Source organism: Stylophora pistillata, chromosome 7 (genome assembly GCF_964205215.1).
Source record: "Stylophora pistillata chromosome 7, jaStyPist1.2, whole genome shotgun sequence".
In the NCBI taxonomy this organism is placed as follows: Eukaryota; Metazoa; Cnidaria; class Anthozoa; order Scleractinia; family Pocilloporidae; genus Stylophora; species Stylophora pistillata.
The window spans coordinates 34,833,645-34,847,876 of NC_142525.1; the positions used below are offsets into that span (position 1 = coordinate 34,833,645).

General features: G+C 36.7%; 1 protein-coding gene across 3 annotated transcripts; it reads right to left on the minus strand.

Moving 5' to 3' along the window:
• Positions 1-958: 958 nt before the first annotated feature.
• Positions 959-13,600, minus strand: LOC111328687 (uncharacterized). 3 transcript variants are annotated; one of them, XM_022933170.2, is made up of 4 exons: positions 13,471-13,600; positions 9,891-13,382; positions 9,501-9,558; positions 959-8,727 (listed from the first exon to the last, which is right to left on the minus strand). In XM_022933170.2, exon 2 carries the CDS (start codon positions 13,342-13,344, stop codon positions 11,860-11,862), a length of 1,485 nt encoding a protein of 494 aa, XP_022788905.2. In that variant the 5' UTR covers positions 13,345-13,382; positions 13,471-13,600; the 3' UTR covers positions 959-8,727; positions 9,501-9,558; positions 9,891-11,859. The 3 variants fall into 3 exon arrangements, with proteins under 3 accessions (XP_022788905.2, XP_088582840.1, XP_088582841.1); XM_088726714.1 differs by having other exon boundaries at positions 959-7,544; positions 9,891-13,475; XM_088726715.1 differs by having other exon boundaries at positions 959-7,552; positions 9,891-13,475.
• Between the last annotated feature and the right edge of the window lie 632 nt (positions 13,601-14,232).

Genomic DNA, 14,232 nt, shown 5'->3' on the forward strand with positions numbered 1-14,232 from the left:
GATTTTTTGGGCGGCCGTTCAAGAAGGTTCCCACCACTTTTATGTTCTCTAATTCCATTGGATCCACTTTGTAGGGGTTTTCAGACAATATGAGCAGATCTGCTTTCTTGTTGACCTCTAAGCTACCTAAGTCTTCATCTCTGTGGATTTGCCAGGCAGCGTTTATGGTGTAAGCCTTTAAGGCTTCGTGAATAGAAACACAGTATTCCGGGCCATACACAGTTTCCTTGTCATCCCTCTGGGTCCGAGTAACAGCTGTCTTCAAGTTTGCGAATGGTAAAGGAGGACCTGGGAAGGTGCACTGGTCTTGGTGAATAGTCCAACGGAGGCCATGTTTTGTAGCCTCTGACAGTGGTGTCCAGCGGTTTGTGCGTTCTTTTCCGAAAATATAATCTGTATACCTCTTGGCGTAGAAATACAGATGGCACACAAAGAAGGACAAGGCAAGGTTGAGTTTACAAGCTCGTGCAATAGCATCCACGTTGGCAAGCCCTAGATGTTAAATGCGGTGTCGCATGTCTTTGGGATCCTTAAACTTGCTAAGGGTCTGTTGTAAACATAACAGTAGGTATTTTTGAAAGTCACGTAACATTCCCTTGCAAAGGATCACGGGAAATCTCTCTTTCTCAGTGTAATGTGTAACACAAAGCAGATAAAATCAGCTAAAATTATTCTGAGCTTCTGAATTTTTTTTTTCGCCGATTTCTGATGATTCAGTTTACCTTGTAGGAGACGCAATGGTCTATCGGCTAGCGCGCTTGATTCTGGGGAGAGAGGTCCGGGTTCTTAAACAAGACACTTTACTCTCACCCAATGCCTCTCTTCATCTCAGGAGTAGAAATGGATACGAACGAGCTGTCTGGAAAATCTGATAAAATACTGGGGAAGAGGGGGGGGGGGGCATAATCTGCGACGGACAGGTGTCCTATCTATATTTATTAAAAACTGGATCATTGGATAATGCAATTCAAGACTTTTTATTGGCTTAGCCATTATGCTATATGAGCCAATATACCATAATCTACAAATATGGTAAGCGTATGCGTCAGCTTAAAATTAAAAGGGAGCTAAAAAATTTCTTCTTACAAAATAAAGTCGAGAAGATTTGTCTAATATCTTGAGGGCGTTATTAATAAAACAATTATTCCACTCGCGCTTGTTGGATATGAGATGATTATAGCCAACTCGGCGCTACGCGCCTCGTTTTAATCTAGTGCATGTCTCCTTTAAATATTTTTTTATTCTTGTTTATGTTATAATTATGTTAAATATATATATATAGAAAGTTTGAAAATTGCGAGGATGGACAACTTCTGACGTCAAAATTATAAAAAATTTTAATAAAAAACGTTTCGGTCCGAGACCTCCTTCAGTTATTTACAACTTTTGAAATAAAAAAAGAGAGCATTAAATAAGATCGAAGTGATAATGATTACGTAATTACAGATAACGACTAATTACGGTGGCCCAGAAGGCTCAACGTAAACCAAAAATATACTGCAGCAAATAAAAAAAAACAAAACGCAAAGAAAAAAAATACCGCAGCAAATAAAAAATGCAACGCAAACAAAAAGTACTACAGCAAATAAAATATGCAACGCAAGCAAAAAAAAAAAAAAAGAAAACGCAAACATAAAAAATTGGAACGCAACGCCAAGGAAGACTGAGTAGAAAGGCGAACAAGCAAAGGATGGAACGAGTGTTGGCGGGAAACTAAGGAAAAATTGAAATTTATGATAGACTAAAATTTCAGGAGTAAAGCGTTACCCAAACTGATTTCTTAAAATTCACGCTTTTATTCAAAGAACGTGCAAAAAGAACCAAAGCACACCTTGTATTGTGACATAAATGCTCACGATTGACTTAAGTTTTTAATCCATATTCATGAGAAATTTAGACTTTGCTTCATTTCAAACTGATAGTGGCCACGTAAAGATATCAAGCCCTCCAAAGACTCTCCGCGAAGAGGAAAAAGATGCAAAGTTACTTTATAGAGCTTCAAGTCATTAAACTAAAGGTGAGCATTTACCTGTACATAACTTTTGCCAAAATTTTACGAGAGAAATTAGAATTAGGGTAGGAGTGGAAAGTTTGCCAGGTGCGTTAGGTTTTCGCTTCAAGTCGCGTCTTCGCTCGACGTTTCATAAAGCAACAAGACTCGGGCAAACATGCCTCTATGAAAGTATTTTGAATTTAATTTTTTATTACCCGCCACCAGCAACAATCACGTAAAATATTTTCAGTACAGTACTAGCACGAGTTAAGTTACATAAACCGCTCAAAATTCAAAGAAGGAAAGCCGTGCTTGTGCAAGAAAATGCGGCAGAAAAATCCAAGAATTTTTGTTTATTTGTTATAACTTTCACAGTTTACAAGTAATTCTTAAGCCTCGTGTCACATTTTACCCGTAACTGGAACTGACTTGCCATTGGACATGACCTAACGTAATAATTTTATTTTACCTCGAGTATCAACGGCTGAATGTCAACGGTTTTATTTCCTGTTTAGCTTGAGACTGTGAAGACAGCAAGAAATTTAAAGACAAGCGGAATTCACGGGCCATCATCAATGGATTCTCAAGCATTGGGGACCGTCAGGAAGATAAGAATTTAATCATAAAAAACGCTAAAATATTCCGATAAAATGGTGGCCTGAATATTGAGCAAATATGTGAAGTCATTCGAAGATAATGAAAAAAGAAATAATCGTTCAACAAATAGCTGATTAGGGAATACATTTTCGGACATGGCAATTGAATGACCAGTCTTATTCAATTAGGCGAGATTGGCACTTCTCTAAAATGCCTCCAGAAAAATATAGCGGGTTTAATTTCGGCTTCTAATTTACGTTGTCCACCTTTCTTTATCGGGTATGCCGTTCATAATAAATAATAGGGACTTTAAGCAGTCAGGACGGCAACGCCACGGAAGACGTCAATTAAAAATGAGTTTCTACTTCTAGTTTAAATTTCGAAAATGGCTTCATGTGTTTACCGTCTCATAGGGCGCCACGCGCCAGACCTCAAACTCAACCTAATGCATAAAAGTAGCGTTGAGTTCCAAATGTAAATTAAAATAAATTGCCGCCGCGGTTTCGCTTCGCAGATGACGCAAATTTTGGTGATTTCACGTTGTTGTTTGGCAAAGGTCGGCTAAGAAATGTACAAAGTTTTAAAACGCACGTGCTGGGCTATTGTCCTGCTAATTAGATCCATTGTTTTTTCACTTTCTCGTTGCCGTAGCCGTCGTGGTTTGCTTAAAGTCCCTAATAAGTGGCACTGCAATCTCAGGTCTTTGTGAGCGAGAAAGATGTATTGGCGACTTAGTAAATCATAATTGGCAACTATTTTGTCATACTTTACGAGTGATTCCTTGATCAAACATTAGATGAGGATAAAGTTCTTCTTTTCTTGCTCTCAAGACCCGTACAGTGCCACCTCAGTTAACTAAATTCAATGTTTATTTGATTAAAGTAATTTAGTTCTCAGAAAACAATTGCTGATTCAATTTGTGCTATTCGGGATTTTGGGCTTATTAGTAGCTATGCCAACAGATGCCAATGCAAAAGCGCCATTTAATTTGACTTTTCGGTGTTACATTTATGACGGTGAAGTACCCCGGCACAAAACTACGCCTTTTAAAGGAAGTGATAAATATTTTGGTGCATTCTTAAAAAAAGATATTGATACAGAGACGAAAAATGACTGCAAGAGAACAATATCGGCAAAGAAGGTTCATCAAAAATTAAAAAAAAAAAACAAAATACGGGCTTTGTTGAAACCTGATTAGAGCACCGGTGAATTCATACTAAAAGCAATTGACAAAAAATTCGAGTTAACTTTTGTGGACGAGTTTGAGTTCAACTGACGCAGTTCTCAATATTGAGTGTTGAAAACCCAAAACCAAAGTTAAAAAAAAACTACCAATCAGAACAATGGTCAACATCATCATTAACCAATGAGAATTCGATAAAACGAACAACCTGCTCAAAGCGCGGAAAAACGCGACTTGCCAAGTTGAGATTGGTCATAGTCTGCATTTGATTGGTCGAGGCCCTGGGGCGGGTTTTCTGCCAATCATGGATCAAAGTAAACCAAAGCCAAAACAATCCAGGGTCACTCTTTATACTCACTGTAATCTGCTCTCAAACTATGGGTTAAATTTCATCCAGTTTTATATTCCTTTCTTTTAATTTGCTGCACCCAGGAATTTATTATTTTATTTTTAAACAGTCGGCTAAATCAAATCAAACCAGATCGCAACTTAGAATTGATTTTACCCGACTTTATTACTAACAAAACAAGAGAAGCAGGGTGTACTCGCAAGAATGTATACCGAACAAAAATTAAACCCATCGTGAAATGAATATTTCGAATAATTGTACAAAAAAAATTATCGTTATTAGATGCAAAATTAAAATGAGAACCAGCAATTGTTCTTTTGATAAATATATTGATTTATCACTGTTTAGCTAGCTAATGTTCTTACACATTGGAAGAAAAGGTGACGAAACATCTCTCCGAAGCAAAAATCATACAAAAAAATTGCAATCGGCTACTATTGAGAAACAATTTAATGGATAGATTCGTTCGGGTTTATAAAAAGTAAATAGGGACGAATAGTCTTTACATCCAATCAAGGACAGTTGTTTTGATTTGGACAAAGAAGTAACGAGACTTCTTCACCAAAAAATAATTAAAGAATTTAATAATGGGCAACGATCCGAAAATAGACCTAACATGGACAAATCTTCATTTACATTCTACCAAATAATTTGGACAAAACCTGTTGGGAGACTTCTTTGCGAACAGAATCAAGAGAATATCATTTTCACTTGACCAAATATATCATATTGAAATTCTTTTGAAAGGACGAATTGTGTTGAAATTGCTACGATAAAAAAACGATCGAATTTGGATCGAGGATAACTCATTCAATTTTCTCGGAGTTATGTAAAACCAGAATTGCTTTGATATTTTACTCGCTTGACTAAAAAGCAAGGGAATTTTAACCAGAGATGTTTTGCCTCTTTCCTTCAACATGTAAGAGTGATCTCAAGGAACATGGCAAGTCACTGTCACAGAGAATCAAAGCTAGAAAATTGCTCAATGTTAAGTGTAAGAAAGAAAATAAAAAGAATTTTGAAATAATTTCAAATTTAGCTCTTTTTATGTTTTGTTTTTTGCTTGCCACGTTGCTTAAGATTAATTAGTAGTTTTGAAATATTTTCGCCATTCTGTTCAAAGTATAAACGGTTAAGTGAAATACAGAGTTTGTTTGAAAGACCACTGTGGAATAAATTTGATTAAATTTCTTATAAATTTCAAGAAATCGGTAATTTTGAAATAAGAAAGAACTGTTATAGTTCAGATAAAGAGAATGTTGATATTCTCTTGTTCAACTCTAAATCAGCTCAAAAAGAGTTTCTCGTAGTAACAAGTAGTATCAACATAGACCAGATTTGATGAGAAATAGTTTTTTGGTTTGTTTCTAGATTAGATGGTTTTAATTTTCACAAGAGATAACACTCAAGTTTCGACATCATTGTCTTAACAAACATCTGTATTTCACGCCTTCTTTGTACTTTGATATAAAACTGGTCAGGAAAAAAAAGCAAACTGTTCTGAAAAACAGAATCTCTGCAAGACAGCCTAAATTAGAAAAAAACTTTTTAATTGGACTAGATTTTGCGTTCGAGTTAAAGGAAGTTTTGTACGAGGACTTGTTTGTTTTCCATTTGGCGGGAAGTTTTACAAGGAAGCCACATTGATTTTTCTGTGAAAATGTAGTCAGGGGAAACTCTGTGCAAAGTGCTCCAAATTTTCCCGCCAAAAGTCTTAGTATATATACAAAAATTTCTTCTCGTCACCTTTTTAATAAACAAATTGAAAATTTCTTATTTAATTAACTTGTGATTTTGAATGGATTTTCAACAAATAAAGTGATTTGTCAAAATAGAACACGTGTGGTTTACTGAGTAGATATTGAAATACAGTACAACATTAACAGAAATTGATCACTTTATTTCATTTGTATTACAAGAAGACTAAAAAGGAATGAAAACAAGTTTATTTGCAGCAGTATTTCTTTAAAAAAAACGGCGCATTCGTATTTTGAGCACCGTATTTTTTAATTCTTTTGGCGGGAAAATTACCCGAAACTGAACAGAAGTTACTTACAGAACAAATAATTGAAAAAAATAAAAACATTAGCACATGCTTATGTAAGTCTTTTGGCGGGAAAATTGAAAATTTCCCACCGCGGTTAAGGAAGTGATTCACTGGACAAAAACTTATAAAAGAAAAAAAATGTCAAAAGTGCATTAAGCTATACAAACATTGACCAGTGAAATCATAAATGTAACCAGGAGGGTTGAATCGGTGAGTGAGAAAATGCAAATCGCAATGTTGAGACTTTCATTAACAAATCTAACATGTGTAAGACACTGTTCAGCCTGGTTTACGGTGAACACAAAGGTGCACAATAAACGGTGTCAGTTACTTTAAAACAATGAATATCTGTTTTACGGTGTAGACAGTTTTAAAAAATAGCCTTGATGATATCAAACAAAGTTTTCGGAAAACATGTTTTCTTTTGCATGATACCAACGGCGGCTGAGATACAGGAAAAACTCAGAAACTCTGTGTTCTGTTTTCCCTCTAGTGAATTATGTCAAATTGTTTTCCGCAAATTTTCTGAAAATCTACATCTGCTAGAATTCATCTTGAAAAAACGAACTGTTAATTAGTCTTTAATAGCATAAATAATCATATGAAAATGACATCTTCTGGAACATGTTTCGCTGCTCATGGTAAGCTCAGTGTCGCAATGCAGTAAATTTTGGTGATTTAAAAAGACAATCTTTTTCATGGTCTTAGTTTCTAGGAAAAGCTTTGAGCTTAACGCCACACCTCATTATGTATATAAATTTTTGGATAAAAAAAATGGCATAAAGACGGCGAAAACAGTCATAATACGGTTTTTTTTTAGAATAAAATGAGGTTCTACTGAAATCTTTCTCGTCGTAGTTCTTGAAACTAAAAAGAGTAAATCTGCATAAAGGCTGGTTTACAGGGGCGACACTGGTATAAAAATGAGTTCGTATGTGACAAGGAAATGTCTTGATAATTATTTTCTTTGTAACGCTTTAGATAACTTCAAAATTTTTTCTTTCTTCTTTTCTTTTCTTTGAACCATAATTAGCTCAACTAACAAATAAGTCGCGCAGTTTTCGAATTCGTTTTTCTTGCTTCAATATTTGACCTGTCAAAATTGTTTGAAATGCACCAATTTTTTAAAAATTATTAGAAGAGAAAAGAGAAATTCTCCGTTTCCTTAAAACATCACAGTAAATAAGTTTGTAATTCTACCTTAGAGCATGCGCAGGCTTTCTTTAAGTCCTATGATACGTCTTTTGGTCCGTTCCGTCCATTACTTGTTCATTGGCTAGATCGATTTTTCAATCTTGTAAGTCTCATTTGTCCAGTCCTCCTCATTTGTGTACTTGGCATGTGTAACTTATGTTGAAAATCGAAGGAATTTGACCTAGAGTCCTCAAAGAAAAGAAAATATCAAAAGAAGGATCAAAGTCCTGAAATATCATGCTTAGTTCCTTATTAGAATGCGAGGATCATTGCAGAGCCTTGTCTGCTGTGATTTCAGTGCACGGAATATAGCCACTTTTTCTAAAAGTTTTAGAACTAGTATCAGTAGAACGGCCTGATTATAATACATCCAAGAAATGTTTCGAGCGATTTTAATCACTCCCACAAAGGGATAAGAAAACTTTGCAGGGCTTCAATTTTGCAGATGAAGCAAATTTTTCTTGATTCACCTTAAGATAAAAAAAAATGAAGAAGAAAAGATAATAATCGCGCAAATTCAACGCAGCAAAAATGTATCGCCTTAAGTTTAAAAGAAAAAAAAAATTCCCAGAGGCCGTGAAGGCAGGGCTTGGGATAACTTTGTTTTGGCTTCTTGTTGTGTCACGCCATTTGGACAAGGAGGTATTAAAATTTCAATATTTGTAAGATTTGAGTGAAATATCTGCGAGTAGTAAGGGTTTGAACTCAACGAATGATAAAATTTGAAAATATTCATCACAGGCTCGAATTCGTTTCTGTACATGCTCTGCTACTCAAATGAGAAATTGTAAAAACTTGTTTCCCGTAGAAATCTCAATCACCTCGGCTTTTCCGAATCCAAAGAATAAAAATTAACACTTTTTCATATATATATATTTTTTTTGTATCATGGTCCAGGACGGCATGGTGAGACAAATATTCATAGTGGATATGGTCTCATACCCAGACCGTCCACGGCCAAGAGGCCTACATTTCAGCTGTGACAGTTAAACGGTAGGATCTGGGTACAAGATCAAGGGAATCTTACAGTTCTTTGGCACTAAGGAGAATTTAGAATGCCAACTTCTTTTACTTCGATATCAAACCCTCAAACCCTCCATACCTAAAGATATTCCATTGTCATCCAACAAGCACAAGAAAATTCGTACAGATGTTGATACTAAAAAAAATCATCTCTTTCATGAGAAATAATTTTTTGAAGCCTTAACTGACTCCCAAGATCTCATCATTAATTCTCCTTACTATCTGCCTCATAATTCGTAAGATTTTAGTTCTAAGAATTAGGTATTAGATGAACTTGTAATCCTCTAACTGAGATTTTTCTTTCTTCTCATCACCTCAGTCTACTTGATACTGCATCGATACTGTAAAACGTAACGAGAAATTTTGCCGTGGTCAGTCATAGGCTTAACTTATCTTTTGGGCCAGTTTGTTCAAAGCTGGATTAAGGTAATCCAAAATAACTGGGAAATTTTGTTTCATAACTGAGCTTAAAAAGAAAATTCAGTTTAAAGCCTATTGTCTACAATTTGATGATTGAATTTTTAAAAAATAAAAGCGGAATTTTTTTCAAAGAGGCTTTTGAAAAGAGAAATAATGAAAGTTGGATTAAAATCTGACCTTCGAACAACTGGGCCCTAGATCTGTCCTTGCAACTGTGATCATAGACACAAGCTATATACATTATTATCGTTGCTTTGTTTCATCAATAAGGGGTCTTCTAACATAATTACAAATCTTGTAGCCTACTATACCATAAAAATATTATAACATAACCAAAGTAAAGTGATCGCTCTGATTGGTCAATTCGGTGTCCACCATTTGCTAGTACACTGCTGACGTGAGCAAATGCAAAGACTAGTTTCCGCGCGCTTGTTTTTTTTCCAGTCATGTAAGATATCAGTGTTCTATAAAAAGGAACTCTTTAGCTACAATGTATCAATTTTATGGTATAAAACAAATGGTAAACACCACAGTGTACACTATTGAGTTATGGATACCCGCGGGAGGTTGCTAAGCGCGAAAGAAGCGTAAGAGTCGCGCGAGGTGATAGCAGAGAGCGACGTTTGCCTCTCAATAGTGTACGCTGTGGTGTTTAACATTTGTTAAATATGGATGGTTGATAATTCCCACTTACCGGTTTCTGAAGCTTTCTTGATTGCCTTTGCCCATGTTTTTTGGGTCCACTTAGAATTCTGATGAACAAAATGTGGTAGGATTAGCTCGAGAAATTTCTTTAGCGAGGACATCAACACCGTGAAAGTTTACGAAAAACAGTTTTAAAATAGGTCTTCTACCTGGAATAAGTATCATTCAATACATGAAAGCAACTTAATGGTGTACTTATCATTGCTGCTTTCTGGTCATATCACATTGAAAACAAAGTTACGATGAATAACATTTCACAAACTCTGTTGCTTCATGTTGTAAATAAAAGTTGAACACTTCTTCGAAATCTCTCCCGAATAATGAAGCATATTATATTCAAAATGAGTTACTTTCCAAAAGGGTAAGACTCTAAAATTACCTCTACGTGAAGAACTAAATAATGGGCCACCATAGCTCGTCATCATGCACTGCAATGTTCTTGGTTCATGAGCTGGCTTTTGCTGGGGTTTCCACGTACGAGATTTCGTGGTGGCCATGTCGGAAATGACAGTGCCTTTAGAAGAAAATTTTCTGTATACCTGATATTAAAAACCAAGTAAAACGGCTATAATGGTCGTAAACCTTTACGCCCGAGTGACATTCTCTTCTCTGCACGTGTAGTGGAGAGTAATTCATGAATAATAACAAGATCATGATAGAAAATTTGCAATTCAAATCGCAATAGTCTCTGATTTCATTAATTGACAGAGTCTGCCAAAATTTGGCATAAAACATCTCTATCAATAACATAACATCCACTATACACTTAATTTGAAGGAATGTTTTACTGCCTGGAAAGAGTTTCAAGTTTTGCTGATTCAGGCGCAGGATAAGTTATCAGTGAGGCCCTCATAGCATTTTAGTAAAAGCACAGTGGTCGTGCCTACGGTTGAAAGGGTTCAACATAAAATTCAATGCAAATTGCAGTCGATTTCCGATAGCTCTGACCCATTCAGACTCGAACCTTGCGCGAACTCGAATCAAAATTGACTGTTATCTGCCGACGGTAACTCGGACCCTCAGCATGCAACTCCACGCCAATTCTTGCAAGATTGAAATAAGTTTCATTTTCCTTCAGGTCATTTTCTATATGATTTTACACTCCAGGACTCAAACAATGTTTGTCAATGTCTGGCTGCACAAAAAAACCTGTGCTGTAAACCACAACATTAATTATATCTCTTTTTATGCAGCGTTTCATTTTTACCCTTTTTGTCGGTACAAGGGACTGTGAAGAGATAGGGGTTGGGGGAGGGGTTCACTGTCCGACCCCCTCCCCCACTTTTTTCCGCAGTGAAAAATTAAACATTTCCTTTCTTTCGTAACGGACACAAATGGTTCAAAACCCTAATCGATCCGACACAGTGGTGACAAGTGGAGCATACAGAGGTTTCGCGGCTACTCGAGATCAGTGGAGGCGCATAATTGCCGCTCAGATAGGGAGAGAAACCGGAACCCAAATGGGAAAAAACGAAAAATATATCGGACACCAAATTTGAAAACCGAAAACCAAATGCTGAAAAAAGCCGAAAATCCGCAAACGGCAATGAACACCAAAACCGATACACCGATGTTAAAAACTACCGAAATAATAATAGAGAAAAGAGAGATTATTTGCATGTTAAGTAGAAGTTGATATTTCTAGGTGTTACTAGAAATAGATTAAAAACAACTGCCTTGTCAGTGATAAGGTTCGCCTGGGGGCCTTGAATACCGCACCATAGCCACAAAACACGCAAGAATAACACACAGCTTTTTGATGTCTTCAGTTGATCATGAGTTTGTGAATCATAGGAATAACACAATTAAAGTTTCAACGTTTGTCAATGCAACTCTTTGTGAAACCTAAACTCGCCTTCATGCAAAGCCGAGTTTAGGTTCAGTTTTTCTTTTTCCTAAGTCGTCATAAAGCTTGTCGTTACGGTCTAATGGGTAAACGCAAACACATCGTTAAGTCTGAATTCCTTCATCAAATAATTTGTCGATGAAGTTCGTAACCCTTGTTTCACTAAAATCCTCTCCTGCAGTCTCACCAGTGTATTATGAAATTTTTTCCACTACGATGAGTCTAATTTACTCCTGACAAGGACAACATGGGTAAAATATTATACGAGGGTCCAGTAAAAAAGAAACCGCATTGACGTAAAGACGTAAGAGTCGTTAGATTCGAGAGGCTTTACGGTACGTTACGTAATTTCCTGCTCTTTCAAAACACTTGCATAGCTTGTATGCTTGACTACTTAATAGAACGCAAAATTTCAATCCCGTTCGAGAATTTTGTCATAGTTTTGACTACTACGATTATCACGCACTTTACTTTACTTATTACCAAGCAACGGAACATAAGTCTACACTAAATGATAGTCAGGAGCACCAACAAACACTCCAGCTACACAAAACATTTCGTTGGATAATGCTCTAATTGTAATTGTATGGTAACCTGGCTCCAATCTACGTCCAATCGTGTCGACTTGATTCTTTCTAAACTTAGTCGACTTAGTTTTAACCGTTCTGTTTTTGTTGTTGTCTAACCATATTGCAGCCCTGCCTTCTTTATGTATTGTCAAAATTGTCACTGACCGAGTGCGAAACGAATTGTCACCAACGATCCGAGGAACGTAGATCTTTAGCTTAAGGATGCTAGAGCTTCTCCAAGCACACCATCCCCCTTTAGAATCAGTGCGAAGTTCTGCACCGACCCTTTTAACATTCCATTTTTGTCCGTACATTTGGATGCATGGTGAAAAGCCAGCTTTCTCTTTGATTTCAAATTTTAGATTAGAGCGGTGAAGCTTCTTAAATACATTTGGCGTTTTCCCCGTCCAACAGAGTGGCTCTTTTAAGGCTTCAGTTTCCCGCTTTATGAAACATAAACTCGGTAGAGTGAAGCTTTTGCGTTTGCCCCTGACACGAGTGATAGGAAACGGATGTGTACTCGTGAAGTTGTGAGCAATCTCTTGGTAAATGTTTTCCACGTATTCAGTCATCATGTAAGCAATCTGAGCATGCGCCTTGACGCCAATATGCTTACCATCTGAGCCTGCCATTCTTAAGTATACTACTTTCCATCGACCTTTCTCTTTCCTACAAATTATTTCCCTTAAGTTGAATGATGTGATATCGTAATGACGGGCAAGTTCTGCCTGGCCAAAGTCTTCGAGAGTAACACAAGATGGATTTTCTACTGTTTTAGTGTAAGGATTAACTCCAAAATCATGGACAACGTTTATGTAGACGACCACTGGTGCCGTAGGATATATCAGAGCTTGTCGCGTCAGTTGTTCCAGTGGTTTTGCCGATGCAAATCCTTTATCATTAGCTGACATTTCTATCAACACAATATCGAAGCTTGTGCCTTCGGGAATGAAAGTTCTATAGCAAAACGCGAAGAAATAGCTTGACGTATCTCCAATTGTTAGCGCTGTTACATTCAAAAAAGATTTTGCAAATCTACCAAAAGTTTCGCTCCACCAATTTTGGAATACTTTATAATACAATCCATCCCGGCTGTTCTCGTCAAGTCCTAGTTTTCCTCCTGCGCTATGAGAACCTCCGATCACTAACATGCTGACGTTTTCTCCTCGTAAAGCTTTCATCAAAACATGCCTAAAGCCATCAGAATTACCAGCTTGAATACTTCTTGCCAATAATGCTTTGTCAGATGTAATAACGCTTAAGTTATTCCGCAGTTTGAATAGTTTTTCTAGTTCTGTAACTTGCCGAGGCGCTGGTATTTTGAGCGAAATCTCAAATATCTTTATTGTGCGAAGATAACAAAATATAATGAACATGAACACAAGAAAAGAGCACTTGAAAAGGCTAGACTTTGCCATCTGTTAAATTGTATTCGCTTGGCTCACCTTCAGTTGTGCTGCGAGGATAAAAGAAACTCTATCTCAATTTGTGCAAACATCTTATCACAGAATCTGAATTAAAGGAAATAATTGTCAACAACTTACTTTGCCTGAGTGTGCTTGGGATTGTGAGTCGGTGACGTTGAAGAGCTAAAAACAGTTTTATCATAGCGTAGCTAGGACCAATTTGCATTCTTAGCTTGAATGGTTTTGTTTAACTTGAAGTGGCTCTAGATGTCGTGACCGTGGGGCACATAATCTACCCTTCGGCGTCAATATAGGGTTCTGTCCTCGTGTACCGGTTCACAAGAGCCGTTACAAAAGACCGAAAAATACACAACAGCTAACCAATGACTCCTAAACAAAGAAAGAACAATGGTAATTCCCTTGTGAACCGGTACACGAGGACAGAACCCAATACAGCGACGGTATGCAGGTCCAATTAGCGAAGTATCGTAGATTAAAAATATTGATTAAGTAAATAATTGACGCAGTGTTTACAAAAAGGCAGTTTGGTTATGAGTTATATTGTTTTTGATTTGTGTGCCGTTTTACGATTCGCGGTTCGTCGCATAGAAAACACGAGACAAATTTGTCCACAACTGTAAAATATTTATGTGTGCACGATCCTTCGCAGTAAAGCACTATTTGAGCAATAGTGAAAATCAGACCTGAAAAAAATTTTTTTCAGGTCTGATTTTCACTATTGCTCAAATAGTGCTTTACTGCGAAGGATCGTGCACACATACGTTTCATAACCGCAGTTCATACATATGTTTCATATGTTTGTTGTTGTGTAAAATATTTGTCTAAGAAAAACAACTTAACGTAGCAATAACTTTCCATTGTCTGTCTTTTTTGTAGAGG